The 24,213-nt window shown below is 41.0% G+C and overlaps 1 protein-coding gene across 1 annotated transcript; it reads right to left on the reverse strand.

The window, feature by feature from the left end:
- Positions 1–304: 304 nt before the first annotated feature.
- Positions 305–12,924, reverse strand: castor2 (cytosolic arginine sensor for mTORC1 subunit 2). The gene is made up of 9 exons (XM_035178640.2): positions 12,559–12,924; positions 9,447–9,517; positions 8,495–8,688; positions 6,630–6,762; positions 5,726–5,849; positions 4,150–4,260; positions 2,992–3,074; positions 2,803–2,897; positions 305–2,535 (listed from the first exon to the last, which is right to left on the reverse strand). The coding sequence occupies exons 1-9, from the start codon at positions 12,669–12,671 to the stop codon at positions 2,473–2,475; spliced, it is 987 nt and encodes a 328-aa protein (XP_035034531.1). The 5' UTR covers positions 12,672–12,924; the 3' UTR covers positions 305–2,472.
- Between the last annotated feature and the right edge of the window lie 11,289 nt (positions 12,925–24,213).

Consider the following 24,213-nt stretch of genomic DNA (forward strand, 5'->3'; position numbering starts at 1 on the left):
GTGTATTTTTGCTTGTATGTGTATTAATAGTTTGTTTGTTTATGTATAATATGTATGTTTTTAATGCACATTTCATTATTTACATCATTTGTATAATCTTTGAATGTTGCACATGGTTTGTGTGTTGACCCTGAAAAGCCCTTTACGCTCTACAAATTTAATAGTTATAATAATATGGTCGTTACAAACCTTAGTGTATTTAATTACATTTTATGACCGTAAATAAACTTGCAGAAATTAAACCCATAGATAATATCTTCGTGTAGTTTTATGTTTATGGCTAATGCAAAGAAGTTTGACTGGATAATCGGATTCACATTTAATCTGGAAGCGCTGAAGAACACAGTGATCAAAGAACACATCAGGATCAAAGGAGTGTGACAGCACCTAGCGGAGTACAGACACTTGAAAAACAAAACAAAAAAAAACTGAACACGTGTCAAGCTCAAAAAAAGAAGCTTGTTTATTTATTTATTTTCCACACAAGAAGCTCCAAATGAAAAGCTTTAGACGTTTTTTTCTTTGAAATGGAGTCAGAAGAAATGTCCCTTCCTCGCGTATTAACACTGATAAATATGGGTTCTGCTGATCGGTACTGGTCAGGAGAACGGTTGCTGTTAGGTGCAAGGTGTCATGAAAGAATAAGAAACGAAAAAAAACATTATCACCAAATGCTTAAGACCAACAGAAAACTCCCCATGTGGACAGAATCCTTCTGAAGTTAATCGCCCCCCCCTCCCTCCCTCCGTTTTCACATCATGACAGCAGGCCTGCGGGGGTGAACCTGCGTTAAAGTGCAGACTGGGTGGGGCAGGGGGGGGAGAGGCGGCTTCAACGCCCCCCCGCCCTGTGTGAACCTTAGCTTATGCTTCGTCATTATTGTAGTACACTATCAAAGTGGCTCAGTAATTTTTTTTATCATGGCTGATGCAAACATTTTTCATTATGGGATGTATCGTCAGGTTCTTACTGCGGATTCACACCGTGAGCAACTCGATCGATTTTTTTTTTTAAAAAAAGCGTTGAACTCTTTAACGTTGTGTTAATCGTCTGTTGATGAACAAATCTCTTTTTTTTCCAGAAACTCAACGTTATCGAGAATTCTGTAAACGGAGCCTGTAAAACAGAAAATATTGATTTTACATTTGTTAGTGCTGAGATTAATGAAAAGATTTGTTAGTTTCTGTAGAGTTTTTGCCTGTAGTTGTATTTTATTTATTCATTTGGACCAAGCCAGGCGACGGTTTCCCTGTTTTTTATGCTAAGCTAAGCATAAGCAATCATTTCTTATTCATGTTCGACGTCATTGACCCGGGAGTTAACGCTGATTGAAAATAAAAAGATGACTCACAGGTCAGAACATTAACAGCTGGTGTGATCCTCTACTTTCTATCTGGATTTAATTTACACCCTAAAAGAGAAATGTTAAAAATATGCATGTTGCCAAAATGTTAAGTAGATTAAATGATTAAATCAAACATCAAACACTTCATTGATTATTTTTTTTCCTACATTAAATAATCTTTTAATGAACTAATCAAGTGCAACTGTGCACAACCTGTGCTTTCTAGCTTAGAATCAATTAAAAATCAACCATAGATAAATAACAATCGATTTGTCTGTTTAAAACCTGCGTCGGTACATTCTGCAGATTCTGTGCGGACCAAGTTGCTCACAGTGCGAAAGAATAAAACTTACACAAGCACTAAAAGATGAATTTCTCATCGAGTTCATGATTCACTTCATGTTTCACCAGACGAGGCGACTGAATTTAACCTCTGAAGTCTGACAGTCTACTTTCTGTAATTAAAACATGTTCAGCAGCTAATGAAAGCAAAAAAAAAAAACAACAACAACCAAACAAACCATATAACGCCTGTCAACGCCCAAATTGTCTCCTTCAATTGCACACATGTAAAGTATTTTGACAAAAGGCATCAAATCAGGCATCAAACATCTTGGCACTGAGAAAAATGACCTGTGGAAAAACAAAAACAAAACCAAACCAAAAAGAGAAATTGAGAACTCGAGATATACACACACACATATATTTATATATGTATATATCTCGTTCTTTTTTTTCAGAGTACATTCGTCATCCTTCCATCAGAGGAATTTTGTAACTAATACAGTATGGTGCTCACGAGGGTCAGGGAGTGGGAATAAGCAGCTTTAGAGAGGAAAAGAAAGTCAGTCGGGGTAAAAACTAAAACTACCAGAGCAGTGGAGGAGAAACGAAGAAGGAGTGAGGGTAAAGAAACCCATAAAATGATCCAGTAACAAAAAGGCATCATCCCCATCACACTGTCAGAAAGAAAAACAACTAACTCCACCCTCACTCTGTGCTTACACCTCTTCCTTCTCGCGGAGCCCGTCCTCAGTCGTCCGCCGATACACTCTTGGCACTTTTTGGACATGATACACGTTTGAACTAAGTGACTTGTGAAAACGCTCGTTTCCCGTGGTTTCCCTTCACTGCGACGCGCTCTCGGTCCGCAGAGCTCCGATCACGCTTTGGATGTTTTCTTCAGGAACCTGGAGAAAACAGGGAGGATCCGTCCTGGTCAGGATATCAGGGCTGTCAATCACTTCTATATTTATCAATTCTTCGTTTTAACTCGTAGAGCAACTTGTAGCTGTGTCTTCAGAGGTGCTGTATAAATTATGTTTATTCTTGTTTTTGTTTTTATTGGAATGTCTTGTGGTTGCATGGACAAATTAGCTGTCAAAATGATGGAGAATTGATTTTTAGAAGATCCACTAATCCTACAGAACATTTAAGGGGTTATTATCCTCTCTTACCAGGGCGTGGTCAAACTTGAAGGTGCTAATGTAGTACGCTGGAATGTCGGCTGTTGCCAGTGGTTCTGATATCTGAGCCACGATGCCGCACTCGTCTGCAGAAAGAAAAAATTACAGATTCAGATTTTCTGGGCTGATTTAGTTTCACCTAAGCAACCTTTCTCGTAAAGAAAGGGAAAGTTTGCTCACCGAAGCCTAGAGGTTGTCCCCCGATACGAACCATTTTCCAAAGTTCACCAGAAGCACTGGTGAAGAGCACGTTGTTTGGAAACCTGGAAGAAAACAAAAGGAAATAAAACGGGTCAAAAAAGATTGTTTTTCTTTAATATAAGATGCAATAAATGTATAATTTTACGCGAGGCTCAGTCGTTAGAGACGCGTGTGAGGAGAAGGAGGAGGAAGAAGAAGAGGAAGAGGAATCATGGCGAGTTTACCAGCTTTGTTGATGTTTTTTTTAAATATACACAATGTTTAGGGAAACGTAAACGATTTACAATGAAAGACAAATCGTTAAGCTGTCAAATATTGTTATTTAATGTCTCTTTCTGCTTCAGAGGCTGAGAAATGTAAGTTTATATAAACATTGACAGCTCTTCAGAAAACCCTCAGGTTTCAGGGGAGTTTTTAAACACTGCTGAGGTTTTAAAGTGTCTTTATTCTGTGTCCTCGTGGGTCAAAGCACCTCTTAGTTAACAAACCTCAGAAACAGAGACTGTGTGGACGACGTGCAGCACGAGAAGCTACAATTAACCGTTCCCACACACACGAGGAGCAGCAGGTAAACTCTGTCCAACTCTCTGAATAATAAGAATCAAATGGGTGACCTATTCCTTTAAGGCAACACATTAGATCTTACGTAAACAACGCTGACCTACATGCTGCTCTATCAAAATATTAACTTCATTTAATAAAAAGTTTGGTCCAATTACTGTTTCACCTCCAAATGCCTTTAAGTCACGGCTGACCCATTTTAAAGGGACCCCTCATTTGTGAATGGACGATCAGATGTGCTAATGGAGGAGCGGCCACATGGGGTCTGCAGCTGCTCGGGTTCCTTATAGCCGTTCTGCTTAATTAGACTGTACTGTGAAAAAGAGCGGGACGCAGCGGAGAATAAATGAGTCAGACTGAAAACCCGCTGTGACGCCCGACTGCTCCGTTATTGCTTAGCAACAAACTAATCGCTCCCTTAAACAACAATCATAAATTTGTTCCCCCGCATAAACATTATGTCCCAGTTCAGTCCCGGCTACGAGGAAACCACGTCTTGAGAGGACGAGCTTGGTTAATGACACGGCGGCGTTATGAAGGTGCTGTTGCGTCACAGGTGGGTTTTCCGTTCTCAACCTTTGAGTCGTCTGTTCGTCCATGACCAGGGAGATGTAGCCCTCGATCAGGGAGAAGGAGAAGAAGCGGATGTGGCTGGAGTCTTCACTCGATGCTCCGGGCTCTTTGGGGCTGAGGAGGAAAGGACAGAGGTCAGTGGGACTAGAAATCACATGTTTGTCGGACCAGCCTCACTTAAAGGTTGTGTTGGTACGTTGCCTGCGTGCCTACCTGAGTGTTCAAGAAGAGATACACTACTTAGGCAGAGCAGAAGTTAGCGAGCGAGTCACGGACAAGTCAGTGGTCAGTGCCTAACTTTGTTCGTGTGTAACTTTGACGAGGCGGCCATGGGGAAGGGGTGGGATGTAAGAGTAGCCTGCTCTCGCTAGCTTTTCCAGGATAACTGACCCTAGCCCTAAGATGGACATACATGCTGCGATTTTAGAAATGGAAAAGACAAAAGGTCGCGGTTTATGAGCTCACACTGTACGGTCCAATCTAGAAATGCGTCACAATGTTAAAGAATCCACAGAATGATCCACAGGTTTTGTCCCAACTCTCCACAAAATCTCATGGAAATCGGTCGAGGAGTTTTTACATAATCCTGCAAACTATCAGACAAACGCAGACGAGAAACATAAAATAAAGTTAACTCTTAATGAACATGGTCCTGATTTAATCTCACAGGTGCTGTGGTGCACAGACTGTGTGGGCACCTGCATGCTGAGTGTAGAAGGGCTGAGGTGGAACAGGGATCAATAAATCTGCTCTCAGTCGCATCAGTGGACTCGAAGCTCTGTGACGCATGACCACAGCAACACAAGGAACCAGGCTTCTCCAGGAAATCATGCTGTTGTTGTTTGGATGGTGCAGAGCACGACCGGAACACACACACACACACACAACCACAAATCCACAGCCAGAGGCAGAAGCTGTGGCTCTTTGTTTATGTAACTCGTGCAACAAACATCGAAGTAAACAACACAAACATGTTGTTGAGGGCGTTTAAATAAGCAAAGGATTCGAATCTTACATAAGTTTTAATTCTACTGGATCTCAATTATATCGTAAAGTGTGTTTGCAGTTACGCTTTTTTTAACAATAAGACAAAACCCAACATTTGGCCCAAAATAAAAATGGAAAAGAGGTGATGACGTCTGACACCTTTTTCCAATCAGAAGCTGCAGATTCATCAATAAATGTGTCCTGCTGCCTTCAGAGGAAAGCAGGGGTTTAAAGAACTGAGAGAACCGAGTGTCCATCCTGCTTTAACCACATCAAACATCAAACGTGAAACCTAGATTTCGATCAGGAAAGATTAAGGAGGTCAAGAGGATAACTTTTCATGGGAAAACTGATGTGAAGCCGATGAGTTTCCTTGAATTTGTATTTCAGGGAATAAAAGCTGAAAACAAACATGAATGGATTTCTTTCATTGTTGTTCCTATGAGACTAATCTTCTCTCCAACAACTCACTCGTGCGTTCAAACTTAACAGATCCGTGAGTTCTCAATCGTTTTCATCTTCAGCTCAGAGATGAATACAACACAATTAAAAGTCCTTTTGTATGTTTAAAGTAAGACGAGCAGGTTCTTACCCTCCAGAGTAGAACATGACGTCCATGAGCAGGGTGGCTACAGAGGGCAGAGTGTCCGGGTCCAGGCTGGTCACACAGAACATGTTGCTGGGACTAGATAGAGGGTGAATGATGGGACGGGGCACTGAGGAACAAAAAAACCAAGATTAAAAACACGAAGCAGGGAAACAGATACGTGAGAAATATGCAGATAAAGTCTACGTGGAAATAACAAACATTCAGTCTCGTTACATTTTGGAAAGCTGCGATCAAAAAGGTCAAGAATGAACTTTTAGAGCTAAACTTAAAAACCAACAAGTAGAAGAAGGTTTGAACTTTGTCTGGTTGTTCACTGGTCCAGGTTTAATACAGCAGCTGCAAAGCTTTGGACCAGTTTCCCTTTTATAATTAAATGTTCTCTTCCAAAAGACACATTTCATTTTCAGCACTTTATTTTATTCTTGTTCTTCTCTTTATCTCTTTGGTGAAAACTGTGGCCGTTTGAAATGTGCTTCACGATGAGTGAGAGTCTACAACAGTTATTTCCAAGGTCAAAAGATTAGTTTAGTAACAAAGTATTAATATTGGAGCTGCACAAGGCCTGGCAACCAGAATTAAACCGAGATAAGTTTGCTATTTGCTTTGGATTGTGTTTTCAACTTGAAACCGTTTGGTTCACAGCTTCTGTTCCTTTTCACTCCCACTGTTGAATGAACACAAAACTCTATCATGCTGTATTTCTAAATTCAAAATGACATTCAGTTGTTTACACTATTGAGTTTTAAAATCTTCTGTTTAAGCATCTTTACTGTGACACAGTAAATCAATATTTAATCTGTTTGGATTGAGGTTCAGTTTGAGTTGTGTCCTGCTTTTCATAATTAGATTCGATACAAAAACACACAAATACACGTTCACACCGTACCGAGTTTAGGCTTTACAAATCCGTTGGTGACTCCCAGATTGTGCGCGGCAACAGTCTCGCCGTTGACCACCCGCAGCAACGTGAATTCGGAAGACAGCGTGTGCATGACCATCGGCAGGTCTCGCTCTCGAACCTGACGACGGAAAACACAAAATAAAAACACTTTTAAAAACGGCTAACCCTATAATGTGTTAACGCTTTACATCAAGGATAAAGATCTTGAGTGTTGTTTTCATCCCGTGTGTGTGTGTGTGTGTGTGTGTGTGTGTGTGTGTGTGTGTGTGTGTGTGTGTGTGTGTGTGTGTGGCTGCTCCAAGCGGCTTCCCTCAGTCCAGAAACTTAATGCTCCGTCTAAATGAGTGCATTCATCATTGGGGTCAGCTTTACCGCTTTATGTAACACAAAGGATCCTGGGAATAAAAAACAAAACAACCCCACACATCTTAAGCTGTCTGTCTCCTGCTCTGTCTCCTGCTCTGTCTCCTGCTCTGTAACACAACCCCACACAGTGGGACACCTGATGGGTGTGAACCCAGCAGGGCTTCGCCTCTTTAAAAAAAAAAAAATCTAATACCACCAATAATTAGGATTATGGGTGGGAGCAGCCGGCGCAGAGACGGGAGTATGATACCTGGAATTCCAGAAAGAGGCTGAGCTGCTGATCCCCTTTATGTAACAGATTATCAACGTCCACACAGGTTTTTTTTTCTGCTTTCTTTCATTTTCATAAACATGCCAGAGCTGTTCAGCAGACCTTGTTTTTCCACTGAAGCAAGGCAATAAAAAAAAAAGAATCCCTGTAGCAGAAAATGCTTCGGTGTGGGAGAGGATTTCTTCCTAAATCAAAAGGAAGTGGGGCTGAGGAAGCTGCATTCGATCCAAGGTTATTGCTTTTTTCGCGTCAGGCATTCGGACACAAACAGTTGTGTTGCCAGTTGTTGTGTAACAGATACGTAATGTGGCTTTTAAAGCTTTTCCTCTGAACCACATTGAAAACACTTAAAACACACACACACACACACACGATTAACCTGCAAACACAAAACCACTTCCCTTTCGTTTCATTCAATATATTTACATTAGTAATTTAGTAAATCTCGATGTATGTAAAGTATAGAAACCTGTATATTACTGTTTGTTTACCCTCCTGCAGCTTCACATTAAAAGCATTCAACCGGTGAAAACCAGGGAGGCTTTTATTGTGAAGCGGCGATAAGAAAATCTAATTTTCAATTTCATCCATTACCCAGGTTTTCACTGAACATACAGATAAATACACTTGATGCCATCATAAAATCTTGTCCCAAATATTTCCATAACAACTGAAATTAGATTTGTATTCCCTGGTTTTATTCTATTTAAGTGTCTTTTTTTAATCTTCTATTTCGTTTTACTATTTAAATCAAATCTATGGTGCATTTAACTGTATTTTACCTTGAGTTTCTAACATATTTCATCTAAATTCCTTTCATGTCTTGTGCACAAACTGTATTTAAAGATGGATGAGTGGTCCCTTTAAACCCAGAAGGTTAAGCCAAAGCATCTCAATGGCCCCCTGGTGGCTGGCTGCACTATAGGTCATAAACCTCAGCTCCTCCATGTTAGTGGACAGGATATGGGCCAAACTACAAAGTCAAAGTACACAAAAAATACAATCTTCTGACGTTTTCCGTTATTTTAGGTAGTTCTTATCAGACGGATGTATGTCAAAGTGGTCGTGTTTCAGATAAGTTCGGTTTGAATCAGTTATTTGAAGCTATAGAAACGGATCGACAGCTTTGACCGTCACAAACCATGTACATGTTCTGTGATCATGTTGAAGAGGTTTGCAAACATCATCCTGGATTATTATCATCCACACTCACCAAAATAAAGTCCGTCTGATACGTCGACAGCATGAAAACAGAGATGTTGTGGTCGGCCAGCGGTGCGATGACCGATTTGGCGATTTTGGTGACCCCGATGGGTTGCGAGTTGGAGGCGTTGCCGCCCCCTGACACCACATTGAGGGCCAACCACGTGGCATCGGCGACGCTGATGTGCTCCGACTGGGGCAGTTCTGGGAACAGACAGACAACAAAGCAAATACACTTTGAGAAGAGGTGATTTCTGCTGATATTGGAATAACTGAAGTAGAAACACACAAAGTACACTTTAGTCACAGCGGCAGTGACACACATTTGTATTTATAATGAACCTGAGTGAGTTAAACTGAAGCCAAACTGTTGATTCTAGTTGTTTGAATATTAAATGTCTGCAAACTTAACTTTCAGAGGTTTAGTTGATTGAAAAAATAATCAGCAGAATAATCAAAAAATGAAAATAATTGTTAGCTGATCCAGATTAGAAAGCTAATTCAGTTTTTAAGAATATTCTTATAGCCTCGTACTAAGTGCACCTCAATTATCCCTGATAAATAATGTATGTCCATATTCGGTTTCTTTTCAAAGTTGAATAAATGTTTCATAGTTAAGTTTGAATAGAGAACGGGCACAGACCCACTCAGAGCCGGTCACCAGTAGAAAATACCTGAGCCAGTTACGCAACAAACAGCCTGTAGTCTCCAGGGTAACCGAGGAGGGTCACCCTGGAAGAGGGTGTGTAATGACATGGATTCAGTCACTCAGCCGACCACAAAGCACCGCGAGCAGCCGCTCTGCCTCACGTCCATAATGACAAAGAGTGCTCAAACATTGGCAGAAGAAGATACGTGGAACCGGAGAGAATCAGAGATTGCACAATGTGATCTCTTCTTCCTGCCGTCCCCGATCTATGGTTGCCACAGTGACGCTAAAGACCTGCAGAGCGAGGGCCCACCTTTAAAGCCCTCCTCGTCCACGATGATGGTGTAGTCCTCCGGAGTCTCCGTCAAACTGAAGAACTTGCATCTGGAAGGGAGGGAGAGAAAGAGAGAGAGGGGTCAAATATATGAATTCATGATTTCAAAAAAAAAAAATTGTACATAAAGATGGATGACATATGTGTTTGATATGGACGCTGCCATCTTGTGCTGATGACGTCATTTGGAACCAGAGTCAGTGCAGTAGTGATTCAGTTGTGGGGCTGTGATATCGAGGGTTTATATCGAGCATCAGAATCCCTCTGCTAAATCACAACAGACCCATTCAATTCAATCTGGCTGCACCAAATTACACACACTTATATTTATCACTCCCCTTTTTTCATCAGGTTCCATTAATTATTTATAGGAAAATGGTAAAAAAAAATAAAATAAATCCCTGACGCAAACTGCATCCCTACACCAAGTTCCATGGAAATCCTTGTTTTTGTGTAAACTTGCTTATAAACAAACAAACCAAAAACTAGATACTATATTGAGTTTTTTGTTCATTTTTCATACAATGGGAGGAAGTTGAGATACGTATAATAATACAAGTATAATTTCATATCAGTACCAAAACACAGGTTTCAGTTTTTCGATGGTATTGAACATTTTCAAATGACATCCACTGTTTCCTTTTCAAATGACAGAATCCATTTTGTTTCAGACCCTTTTCTAAAATACTGTGTCACAATTATCCTTGTGTGTGTGTGTGTGTCTGAGGCTGTTTGACAAGATTAAATTTACCAAAACAAAAATGCTCTGTGGCCGTTTGGGATATTGTTTTTTCTTTCAGCTTGACATCATGTCCAGCAGACTTTCTGAGGCACAGTGTGCAGAGCAGCGCGCTGGAAAAACACCGCGCACAACACTCCTGTGATAATCACATTCTTTGCAGGCCGGGCCATTGAATGCTCGCACTTCATATTTGGCTGAAAGGTGTGAAGAGTGATGGGGTAATAACAGAAAGACTCCGAGCAGAGCTCTCTATGGGAACAGCAGCATTTTCTCTTGGAATTAAATGAGCTGTCAAGTGTCACTTTGACTCTCAGTGTGTTTTTGTAAAGCGAGGACATTGGGATGACGAGAGCTGGATCTTTTTGTCTTGTGCCCGGGCTGATAATACTCCTCTAATCACGATCATGTCATTATGAGCAATACACGATGACTTACTTTGACAACGTCCACCCAGAGGAACAATGAAACAGCAAATCACTGCAGAGATTCGGCATACGAGTCTTTGTTAGGGGGAGATCACGGAGCATTTACAGGGAGTATTTAGAAAAGTTCATTAAATTAACTACAATTAGGTTTATCGTCAGCAGAAAAGTTAAAAAGTCATTAAAAACTTCGACAGAAAACTAATTAAGGCTGAAAGTTGTTGATGCGAGTTAACAAGCCGAAGTTTTCTCATGAGGAAAATATCTTCAGATCTTAATACTATTATAATAAATATAATGTAGAATTAAGAGAGTGACAGCTTTATACATCCAGGGCATCGAGTATCAGAAACATGGAGAGTTGGAATAACATATTATTATTGGTGTTGTTTGTATAATAATTGTTATTAATAGTAGTATTAGCATATATTATTATCTTTTATGTACTTATCTCCCCATTCAAATCTTATATAAATACAAATGAGCAAGAAGACAGCAACTTAAATGAGGCAACAATTCACTATCAGAGTCTTTAGTGTTTCTCCTGCTGAAACGCAATTTCCCCAACATTTTTCTGACATTTTGTCAGGAAAATTGATTTAGACATTTGTGTTATGGGAAAATTTCCGGTACGTTTAATGTCCAGACTTCGGTACATGTCTGAAACCAGCTTGAGAGAAAACGTGACATCTTTGCTCAATCCTAAATTCCCACGACGAGCTGATATTTATCTAACGTCCACGTGTTCCGCTAAAAAAAACAACATCACTGAATCCTGGCCTTAACACAACTCAAGTGAAATTTAATTGCTTGAAAGAAAGTGTTTTTGACCAATAGTAGAACGATAATCGTTGTAGCTCGACCATTCTCCAGTCTGGCTATTCCAGACTAAACTGAAGGGAACTGGACTTGGTTGTAGAGACCAAGAGGATTTAGTCGTTGGCATCACCTGAGGACGACAATCATTCCAACACAACACGGGTGGGTCGACTTCTCGCGTCAAATCTCAGCACCTGAAGGCCGAGAGGCTCTCAAACAGCTCGGTGGAGGAAACAGCCGGTGTGTTTGTGAGGTGAACTCACTTTCTCAGGCTGATATTAATAATTAGACCGAAGAGAACAAGTGCAAACGTCTGTTTTTCATTTCTCCGCCTGGACTATTTCAACGAGAGTTTCCTGAGGCGGAGAACGGCAGTGAATGAACTTTATTGTGCAGGATTCAAGTTTGTCAGATGTGGTTGAAATAGAGACGGACACACAAACACACACAACACACACACACACACACACACACACACACACACACACACACACACACACAATCATTGGCATAATACATTCCCTAGCCCATAACCTTTCAAACTAAATGTCTAACCCTGACCTAAAACTAAGTCTTAACCCTCAAACAGACCTTGGTAAAAGTGAGGACCGGTCAAAATGTCCTCACTTGTAGGGTCTGTGGTTAAAATGGTCCTCACAAAGGAATAAGTACAGGAGCCAACATACACACACTGTCACGTACACACACACACACACACATTCATGCACACTCTCACACACATTCATGCACACTCTCTCTCATGCACACTCTCACGCACACACACACACACAGCTACAAAATGACCCACACAAACAAGGATGGGCCTGGAGACCGGCGACACACTCCGAAAACCAGACCGCGTTGGGGAAACTGCAGATTTAAGCCTGAACCCCGGCGCAGGACCGCGGCCGCAGCCCGGACGAGCCCCGCAAACCCCCCCACCGCAGACACACGGGTCCCCGCGACCCTCCGGCATCAGTTTACATGCGACGTGAAGCCCAGAAGAGCCCCAGGGGAGGGGAGAGGAGGAGGGGGACATGGAGAGCAAGGAAGGGGGGGACAGCGGAGGGATCCGACATGTCAGCCCCTGGGTGGGGGAGTTACGTACCGTGTCCTGGAGGCGAGGAAGGCGAGTTTGATTAAAGCGTGCGTGCAGACCTGGATCCCCTCCTTCTCTATGCTCGCCACTTTCAGGCTGTGCTCTAAAATGTGCAGCTCCATCTTTTCCGTCTTCTCATTGGAAGGAGCGACTAGGACGAGAGAGCTCGGTGCTTGGACATGAGATGCATCAATAAATAAATAAATACACGCACGCACACACTCACACACGCACGCACGCACGCACACGCGGGCTGCAAGGCGTTTTGAAAGAGAGAGAGAAAGAAAGAGGGAGGAAGAAAGAAAGCAAAGAGGTGAAGGGGGAGAAAAAACGGAGCCGCTGTCAAAGCTGCGACGGAAACAAGCCAGCTTCCGGGCAGGGGGTTTTCAGAATAAAGCTACGGGGGCCGAGGGAGATCAAAGCACTGCGAGTTGGGAACAACACATGCAAAAAACCACTTTCATATCAAGAAAACAGACGCAAATAGGAGAAACACATGCACATAGAAAAAATACACATGCAAAACATGCAAATAGAAAAAAACAGGTGCAAATCAGCAAAACATGCAATTAGATAAACAAGTGCAAACTAAGAAAACACATGTGAATAGAAAAAATACACTTTCAAATCAAGGAAACAGACGCAAATAGGAGAAACACATACAAGTAGAAAAAATGCAGCTGCAAATTAAGTAAACGTCTAATTTCTAAAACACATGCAAATAGAAAAAAACACGTACAAATCAGCAAAACATGCAAATAGAAAAAAACACGTACAAACTAAGAAAACACATGCAAATAGAAAAACCACATACAAATTAAGAAAACTTCTAATTATTAAAACACGTGCAAATAAAATAAACACGTTCAAATCAAGAAAACATACGCAAATAGCAAAAAAACATGTACAAATTAAGAATACAACTTCATCGCTTTGACAACACGTGAGCTGCAAAAAGTCTCAACAAAAACAAGCATCTAGAGATCAGGCAATAAAGAATTGTGATGGATTTATTCAAACAACGGTTTTTGTGTGAAACAATAAATATATAAAATGATATAAAGTTACAAAGTGAAACCACATTCATGTCTTTGGGTAGATTTAATGGCAAAAGTTGTTTTTATTATGGTTATGCACAGTTTCCTTATAATTTCCTAGCAAGTATAACTAAGTTAAGTTTTGGGGAAAACATAATGAAGTTGAAGATTTCATATTAGGATTTAAAACCTCAGTAGTTGCATCATTATTATTTATTTTAAAAGGAATCCTCCCTGTGCCTTTATTTTGAAGAGAAGCCCTGAGAGTGGAAGTGAGTCTGCGAGCAGCTGCCTGCAGCTTGTGGGATCTGCTCAGTGTTGGTCCCCATGTTTGCTCTCCTGCTGGAAGAGTTAGCAGCTGGTCCCAGTGAAACAAACAACTTGCCATTCAACCGAAGGGGGCGGGTCTGCAGTAGAGCCTGGCATCATGGGAAATGTGGTTTTCCTGGGGATTGGTCCATAAAGTGCATTGTGCTCCACACTGGATGTGAGGTTGAAGGTTATTCGGCTGCACTCTGGTTTATTTACATCCACTCAGATGATCTGGGACGGATTTTATTTCTGTGGCTGAAAATGACAGCTGTTATTTTTATACATGAACTGTTCCATTGAAACGTCCCAGTTTATCATGCTGGAAAAAACAATATGCACTGACAAGCAGCCACTGTTTTAAAACAAATTCAACTCCATCCACGTTAGCGTTAAAGCTCTGTATCATCTTCGTCCATTCTAACTCACCTGAAATTACCTATGTGGTCACGCTTTGTTAACAGGAAGCCGACTGTCCACCTTTCAGTTGCTTAGTTACAGAAGAAGTCGGAGCAGGGATTTCACTTCTTGGACGGTGGTAAAAGGGGAACCAGCATATTTTAAATGATGTTACAGTGAAATGCTCAGTAATTGGCATCCTGTTGTATTTCCAGTGCATGTGTGAAATGTCACCTCCAGCTGTGAGGCCGCGGCGGAAATGTGTGTTCAAAGTTTTGCAGGGTGTGATTAAGTCGGACTAAACTAAAAATCTCAATTTCCACCTACATCCAAGAACACGTTTTCATTATTAAATGTTGCAGAGGAGGATCTCTTCACCTTTGTTCCTCTCATCCGCCGATCTGTCCTGAAACTTCCTGTTCGCTGTGTAATCAATTTGTTTTTGCTATTTTGATCAATTGCATATTTTAAAGACATTTTAACAACATCTAAAATAAAGTTTCTCGAGAATAATTTGCATTGTCTTCTTGAGGAGCCTTATCAAAATAAAGTTCCAAAACAATCTTTATTTCAGTTTTTACCATCCACGTCGTGCATGTTCTGAAATAAAGATCCATACACTGGAGATAAAGATGGACGACATGGCGACTCCCAAAAGTGAAGCCAAAGCGTCCTGATCGCCCTCTAGTGGCTGGCTGCAATATAGATCATAAACCCCACCTCTTCCATGTTAGCAGATGGGACATGGACCAGAGTAAAAGGTCTAAATACCGTGGCTCCATCCCTGTATCGCTATTGCACACACTTTGTCTCCAGTGTATGGGAGTACAGTGGGAAGAAGTGGAGACACATTATCTATGGTTCAATTAAACCCTCCAGTAATTTGTGTGCATTGTACTTGATGGAAATGTGAGACGACAGAGTACATACACTGATCTCAGGAGGCTGAGGGGCCCTATCAGTATATTTTTACCCTGGTGCCCCCTAATAGGTTCATTCAGCCATGAATGACTCATATCCAGCTTCGTCTCCTGGGCTCTGCTGTGCATGTGGTAACGACGTATGACACACAAATGTGAAAGAGGTTTTGCAGAACTAGTAGCAGTTATTCGGGTTAAAGACTTCAGGGTTTGAATAAGTGTCTTCCTGCCCATCGTGTGTTTGAGCATTTTGGGCCTGAGGAAGAAGACGTGCACCAACCTTTAATCCCTTCTTCCAAATCTCTAGCCTAGAGCGAGCCATCTTGAAGTGCTTTCTAATCCTGGTTTGAAACTTGACACGCCACATCCTGAATATCACCAAACTTCTGCACCTCGGCATCTCTCCCTCCGACAGACACTTAAAATGTGTGTGTTTTAGATAAACAAGTAGCACTGCTCCTCTTTCCTTCTGCCAACCAAAGGCTACATGTCTGCATTTCACCTGAGAGTCTTAAACCACAAGTATATTACCGTCTAAATAAATAAAAAAAAGCCTCACAGAGGCACTGTGGTGTTAATTGTCTGTAGCTGAGGGCCTCTGATGCTGTAGTATTTCCAGTCAACACTCTAAGTGCAGGGACATTTAGCTGTTAACAGCCCACAAAACAAAGTATTAATTAGACAAACAGAGACAGGGGCTCTGCTGCCACAACACAGAGATAATTGTATTAAAAATGTTTCCCTTGTGACATGTAACTATTGAACTGCTAATCTTCACGTGGAAATCTGAAAGCAAATATGTCCCCAGACAAATAAATACACAAACAACGTAATAAGGACATTAACTGCTCACAGTTTAATACCACTGAGGCATTCCAAGTGAGATTTTTTCATTATGTTTTATGTTTATATATGATGACAGATGATATAATAGTTGTAGATTAAAAAATATTTTCTGTGATTTCCTTTTATTGTGATGTTCCACCAGGATAACTGTAAAAGTATGAGTTGACACTTCAGGACTGTTATGGTCATATTTCTGTTATATCGTTTCTGCGGGTACAAAGAAGACAGGAAATGTTTAATTAAAAACACTTAAAACAACCTCACCAAGAAAAGTAATTCAGATATACTGTGATTTCTTTCTTACAGATGTGTTGCTCTTTATGCAACAATCATTTCCTAACCATAGATTGTAAATAAAGATGAACAACACTTCAGCCGTCAACATTTGACCTCCGTTTTATATCGTCAAATAACAAATTACAAACAAAACTTATCAGAAATATATGATCACAAGAAAAGAGAATCTACCTTAAATGGTAGAAACCATCTTTTCCCATTTGCTAACATGGAGTAGACGGGATTTATGACCTACACTGCAGCCGGCCACTGGATGGCGATCAAAACAATTTGGCTTCTGTTTTGGGGAGTTGTCATGTCGTCCATCTTTATAAAAGGTCAGTGGGTGCCGCCATGTACGAGTTCTCGGCCAATCACGAGTCAGTCTCAGCTGTCAATCATGAAGTCTCTGACCATTTTTATATCATCAAATAACTAATTAAAACCAAACTTATCAGAAACATGAAAACTTGAACATACATCAGTGTGATAAGAACGACGTCAAATGAAAGAAACCATCTTTAAGAAACATTAATGTGACCTTCACCATGTTCCATCCACTAACATGGAGGCTGAGTTTATGACATATACATCTATATACAGTCTCTGTATATGGAACCTGTTTAATGTATTTCCATCTCCATACTTAGAAGTGGGTCTTTTAAACCTTTGTGCCAGTAAGTGAGAGGAATTCAACCTCAAACCATTTATACATTCAATTAACTAGTGGACCCTTTGTTCTTCAGTGTTCAGCCGTTACCTGATGTCCATTAAGTTTCCTCTATATGTCAAGGAACTCGTGGCTTTTCTCTCCGCTCCACAGGAGCCGTGACGGTTCCTGGACACTTCTCCTCTTTAGTCTTCAACTGAAAGGAGAATAAAAAACACTGGACACACACGTTTGAAGGCGGAGGTGAAACGCCTGGCGTCACAGAGAGGAAAGGTCGTTTTTTTTTTTAACCAGAGCTGGTTGTACAACACACTCTGTGTTCTTCCCTCCAGCTCTGTTCCCTTCCCTCAGCTTCCTTTCTTTGTTAAAAGTCCTTGTCAAATTGATTGTGAAGCTTGTTCCATTTTCATTTTCACTTCCTCCCAGTCACATCAAATGTCTCTCTAAGAACTCGCCTGTGTTTCTCGTCTCAACGTGACCAATCAGACAATTGGAGGCCATTTTGGAGATAACAGCCGACAGTTTTACAAGTTTCTCCTCGCAGGCAATCCCGGTGTTATACAAACCGAAAGTAACTGAAGTAGTTGTGTGAAATCAGCATTTGGATGCTGGCTCCACTGGTTGACCTTCAGAGAACTCTGTTTTAAATACAGTCCACAACTCTGCAGACTGTGCTCAAGGAAATAACCCATAATTATTTGTAGTGTGATGTTAAAACTATAATAACAATAATAAATTGATTTTCATAGTGCATAACAGAGTAAGGAAAACAAAGAAGGTAATAAATAAAACAAATAAAACAAACCGATAACAGAAAATTAAACTTTCACACCTCACCCGAGGTTGTTGCTCCCTCACATTTCTCACCCCTGGTGCATGATGGGAAACGTGTGCAGTGGATTTCGAGCTGTAATTACACTTCGATTAGTCTCAGGCTCAAACACTGCTTGAAACTCTGCAGCTTCAAATCTTTACTATATGCAAACCTAAATAAAAGCCACTCTACTCATGTTACGTACCTGGTGCTAAATGTTGGATGGATGTGTCATCACATTATGGGCTGTATATGTATTTAATATGCTTCAGAGGATGAATTCATCAGTTTTAGTCATGGACTGCAAATAAAGATGGATGACGTGTCTCCACTGTCCAGAAATGAAGCCAGGAACGATGTCCTCACTCTTTAATTACAGTCTACAGATCACAATGAGAACAGAAAAACCAGCGTGTTCTGGTTCTTGGATCCGTTTTAAAAGCAGGTTCCTTTCACATTTGCTTTTAGAACGAGTCTGAACTCACGACGTGTTTTCAGTCGCCCACAGAAACGTTCTCTGGTTATGAGCCGTGTGAGAGATGCTTCTCACAGATTGCTTTATACTAACTTGTGTTTATTTGCTTGTTCCCGTTCTGAGTGCTGCCACTTGCGCGAAGATGTTTTTCTCTGTATTGTGTGAGTGGATAAATAGAAAAAGATAAGAGCCCGATGGGGAGAAAATCTCTGCTCTTTGATTCCAAAAGCCGAGGGAAAGGGCTGACGATGTTTTCAAATGTTTCTCGTCGCATTTGCCTGGAAAATATCTCGGTGGGACGTCACATATTTCCAGTCATTAATCGTAAAATATGAAAAATTAGAGTGTCAACCATCAAACTGGAAATCCTGCCGGTGGAGTTTGGATCTCCCTGTGAGGAGGAGAATTAACGCAGGAGGAGGTGGAGAGGAGGTGGAGTGAATTAAACCGTGCTGAGATGACAGCCAAAGGCAGCAGAGCAGCAGAGCATTTTAAAATTCTGGCAGCAGCACGATGATTGCTTTTACTGAAAAAGATGGAGCCATGGATCTTAAAAGAAGAATTACAGAAGCTGCAACTGATAGCTGACTGTGTGAGAAAGTTGGCAGAGTGGGGAGAATCTATACGTGCAGCATAATCTATACAGGGCTCAGGTGGGATTCATTTGAAAGCTGCACAAAGATACTAAAGCCACGTTCATGCTCCATTTGCACATCGTGGATATAGATGGAGAAACAAAGCTCGCAGTCGCAGGCTGTGGGAGAAGAAGCATTCAGTGCATTGTTTGTGTTGCAGGTTGGAGCAGCCCAGTCAAACACATAAGGCCCAACACCTTGAAATACCTTCTGGAATCCATGTGAAAAGATGGTCAAGTACCATTTATTGGTCAGAAACTGGTGAGTCAGATGTTTACTCCCGACAGCCTCTGGTTCTATAACCGACGCTTCCAGCAGACTGATTTCCTGCAGCTTCCAGACCCTGAGCCACTGTAGTTTCCTGGCCCACTCAGCACTTTTTCAAGATACAGTTGTCCTGAGGTGCACAAAAGAACTTCACACATCAGCGACGCCGAGCAGCAGGAGATAAGAGGATTTGCGATGACTCTGGTACACAAAAACTCTGCTAATAGCACAAGGAAACTGCACATAGACACACAAACACACACAGAGAGTTTACAAACTTGGCTGCTTTGTGATGCTTTACACCAAAGGATGCAACAGACTGAGGAAACTGATGAAGATTTTATTTAATGGCCCTGAAGCCACGTTTGCTGCTGTTGTAGAGTAAAATGTTCTCAAACTGGTATAAAAGGTTGTTGACTGTACAAATTAAGAAAAATCATGATTTACAATATTCTAAATCTGTTGCACTGTTACATGTACACGGCACGGTGCTCCAGGTGTCATCTCAAGATTCCTGGTTCGAATCCCAGCTCGGCGTCTTTCTATGTCCAGTTTGCATGTTCTCCCTGTGTGGGGGGGTTTTCTGGGTTCCTACGGCTTAAGACATGTGGATCAGGGGTTAATTTGGTTAATTGGAGACTTTAAATTGACCGTGGGCGTGTGGATGGTTGTTTGTTTCCAACTTGACCAGGGTGGATCCAACCTCTCGCCTAATGTCAGCTGGGTTGACTCCTCCGCAACCCTCTAAGGAGAAGCTGTATAGATAATGGATGGATGTTACATGTATTTCATTACACCCCAACACAGTTACTGGTGCACCTCCATATATAATTAGTTTTACTCAAATTACTATTCAGTAAGTTCTATTTCTAGTGCAGTTCACACTAAGCTACTAAGAAAATTGAAAATTCTTAATAAAAGTAGATTTCCACAAAAGGAACAATGCTGAGAAATGTCCCCAGTTCTCAAAAATCCAAACAACCAAACGTTGACATTTATTTATTTTTGGAAACATTCAAACGTCTGTGTGAGGGCGGGACAGATTTCACTCCCTTCACTTTGTTTTAACATGTTAAACAGCATGAATGTGTAAGTCTGTTAAACCTAATCTATCTTTGCCAAAAAAATGTACCTATGTGAAGTTGTTTTGAAGAATTTCATCTGCAAAAATATTCATCTTACTTCTGGAGATTTTCTTTTCCAGAGGTTAACCCGTGAGCTTTTATTGCACTGAGTAAATACAGATATCGGTCACCTGCTTATGAGCCGAGCATTAGTTTTGTGTTTGCTCCGTCTATCCTGTGTGTGTCTGAGTCATCCGACATTTTCCAGAAATGATATAATCAGGTGCTGAGAGTCAGAGATTTGCCCTTTGTTCAAGGATTATAAACCTCCATATGCTCCAATCGGGGACTTAATGAGATATTTGGGGTGTGAGATATTTTCATTTCTGAATCAAGAAGAAACGAGTCGGGGCACAGTGAAAGCACTGAGTGAATTATGAATGCATTCCGCACACGTTCACTTTCTGTGCTGCTGCTCGGTGTCATTTAAGAGGCAGCAGAGCCAGACAGAGGCATGAAACATGGAGGACAGGGGTAAGCTGTAATCTCCTCCTCGTGACCCAGATGAAATCCTGAGAACAACCAGGGTGTTGGCAGGACGCGGAGCGAGTCTTAGAAGTACCTCCCTCCACCAGTGCACACAACTGGGATCTGTGCAAACACCATTCCTCATGGTCCAGTGGACTTTGTACACTCTCAAAGAACAGAAAATACCAAAGCCTGTCCCCTCAACCCACAGGTTACATAAGCACCGAGAACAACTGAAATAGAAACAAATAGAATAATATATAATAAAATCAATGTTGCAAATTCAAATTGGACCAATGTTTTTTTTCTGTGTCCCCATTTTAATGAATGTTTTGTCCATTTGATCCAGTATCTTTTGGCATAGGAGACAGATGGACTACATTACCCATCAACCTCAGCTGCGGTTGCTGTAGAGAAGAAGCCAGTTAGATGATGATGAATCATTCAGACTTCGTCGTTTCAGAACATGGCCCCATAAAGAACCAACTTAAGCTTTTCAGTTTTTCAACACATCATCTTAAGCTTCAAGCAGCTTGGGACATTCTTGCCAAAATGAAACCTGCTTTTCATTTACAACAATCTTCTGTCTTTGTCTTTATTCAAATCAAAGAATCGTGTATATTAAATAGAGTTCTTTAAGTTTTTCCAATCAACCAGGAGATGTTTGAAGCTGTGACTCTCTTTTTTTTATGTCAATTTAAAAAAAAAATGATTTGGATTTCCAATTTAAATTTTAATAGCAGTTATAAATTGGTTGCTTGTTTCTATATCTGCTAGGAACGTCCCGTCCAGCATATTATAAAAACGCAGTGCGGCCTTATGGCTTCAGTACGTGCCGTGTGTGGTTAGTGCCGTTGCCATGGTCACACTCGGCCCGTGTCGTCTTAATTGCTGCATCTGTCTTGTCGCGCACTGTAATGTTTTTTTCCTGTAACTACAGTTCAGATCCATCGAGTCGGAAAAGGCCGCTCGTTCGTCATTTCATGCATTTTTCCATTTGTCAGACAGACGGCGGCTGAAAGCTCGAATTTCCTCATTTTCCTCAGTGAAATACATCACAAGTTCAAAATGTGCTAAAATATACTTCTGACGGGGAAGTAAATGGGCTTTTTCCTCTACAGCTCTGTATAGATCCATGGAAATGTCCTTTCAATACGCTGTCAGACAATTTACCGCCGTCTCCGCCAAGAGCACAAGAATAACTGTGCATCTCTGCTTTTCCCTTGTAAAGTTGGCTGCAGTGTTTAGAGAGCAGACGTCTTGAACTCCTTGCAGAGATGATGTTTGCAGGTTTGTGATGAGCTGGGCTTTGATTTTCTGCCAAGTCATTAAATGTATGAAGGGATGAGCAATGATATGAAATTGAAAAAGTGGGAGGAAGAACAAAAGTGTCTGAGTAAAACTTTTCTGCTCAGTATTTCTGTTTATCTCTTCCCAAAGGCCATCCACTAAAAGCATGTGATAAAGTTAATCAAGTAAAGTAAATTACGAAGCCTCGTGTCAGCGCGAAGGTTAATTGCCAAGTCTGGTCCAAGTCCTAAATTCATTCCTCTTTTAACTCGGCTTTCATCTCCACCATCTTCACATGCCCAAGTCTTATTTGAATTGTACACAGTGACTGAATGTTGTGGACAGAATATTTAGTTTTTTTTGTCGGCTACACAGGTTTGTACTTTTAAAATACAGGTCTTCTTCTTCGTTGTTCGGTTTGATGTCGATTTAACCAACATCAAGATGCATTGCCCCCATCTACTGTGTCTTCTTCTTCTTCTTCTTGGTTTATTAGCGGGTGGCAGCCAGTGGTTTCATGATGATTGATTTAGGAGAGAGTCATGTTCTTCCCGAGCTTTGGTTCTCCATCACCAAGTCACCGACCACATCGTCATTTGGCACTGTAGTTAAAGTTCAACTAGTTATTATAAAGCATGGCTCCACCTTTTAAAGTGGGAGTGAGGTACTTGAAAACCAGTTTCTACAGATAACTGCGTAAATGATCATATGAGGACATGGAGAATTCAGACTCCTTCATGGTCGGGTGATAACGAGCTGCATTAGGTGATGAGGGCACAAAGAAACACAGACAGTCGCACAGCTAATTGATTTCCCTTTGCTTCCCTGCACCTGAATCAGTGCCCGGCCGCCCGGTGGGTTTTTCTGCAAGAGTAAGTAGAAGCAGAGGAGGGAGATCTGAATCTTCTTGAATTGTAAAACGTGCCTGCAGGGAAACAGCACCTGAAAAACAGCCTGTCTTTAAATTGGCCACGTGCAGTTAAGCAGAGTTCTGAAGAGGAAAAGCTCTCGTTTCAAAATGGGAGTTAAAATACTTTCTGGTGGAACTTGATACCTATACAGACTATATACAATTTAACATTGATACTTGTATAGTCAGTATTGAAGCAGTACTTTGGATATAATTACCTTCAGTCAAGTAATTTAAAGGGAAACCCTGAGAGTCACTCTGCTAGTACTCTGATAGTAATCTGTATAATGTCTCTATAGTTGTATTATATATTGTATTGTCCAGTGTATTTATCATACTGGAGGAGTAATGTGCTTCCTGTGATCCCTGAATAAAACTAATTCTTACTTTATAGTACATAAAATAAAATATATTTAAAAATCCATACAAAACTCATTCTTTGGCATATTTTCTTTTGGGACAGACTGAAACACGGTACCAAATAGTTGATAGATTCCCATGAAATGTTTAAATATTCATGGTTGCCAACATTTTGTGTCAGATATTAATGGATGAATTAAACAATAAATCCTAAAACTCTGCCATCCTCACATTGACATTTAGGATATGAAGTAAAGTTTCTCAGCAGCTGTCGGCTGGATTGTCATGAAAGTACCAACATGTCCCCTCAGGATGAATCGTAATAACTTGAGTGATTCTTGAGAGTCACCGTCAGGTCAAATGTTAATTTTTAAAAGGCTCTGTTGTGAAACTCAGATGTTTAACATGGTGAAATGTTAAAGAGAGGACTCACTTCAGGGACGTCCTCCATCCGAGTGCCGCTCTGCGTCGTGATAAATTCATTATCTAACTGAATTCTTTTGATACTGTACGGCGAGTCATCTGAAAAGCTTATAATGATTTTTAAAAAACACACAAAAGATGAAATCTCTCTTGCAACACAGAGGCTTGAACTTGCGTGACCACACTGGCCGAACAGTGGGAGGAAACCCAGCAGTAATGAAGCTTCCTGTTGCTTCCCAGTCAAAATACTGAGCACTGGTGTCACTGAGGAGCCAGGAACCACCTGCTGTGAGCAGCCACAATTAGCACGGACCCTGGTCTGACCTACAAAACTTGCAACACACAGTCGCACTGCACAACTTTAACGAGACTAATAATCTGATCTTTTCCTTCAGCTTTACACCGTGACTCAGTTCTTATTACCTCAGTGTGCAGAAATAA

The sequence above is a fragment of the Hippoglossus stenolepis genome, chromosome 15 (assembly GCF_022539355.2).
Source record: "Hippoglossus stenolepis isolate QCI-W04-F060 chromosome 15, HSTE1.2, whole genome shotgun sequence".
NCBI lineage: Eukaryota > Metazoa > Chordata > Actinopteri > Pleuronectiformes > Pleuronectidae > Hippoglossus > Hippoglossus stenolepis.

Bases quoted from the DNA above. Each gene is read 5' to 3' on its own strand.
- castor2 (XM_035178640.2), bottom strand. From the start codon at position 12,671: ATGGAGCTGCACATTTTAGAGCACAGCCTGAAAGTGGCGAGCATAGAG. The intron at 9,518-12,558 runs GTACGTAACTCC...CCTCCCTTCCAG, and splicing joins TTCCTCGCCTCCAGGACACG to ATGCAAGTTCTTCAGTTTGA. The intron at 2,536-2,802 runs GTAAGAGAGGAT...TGTTTTCTCCAG, and splicing joins TCAAGTTTGACCACGCCCTG to GTTCCTGAAGAAAACATCCA.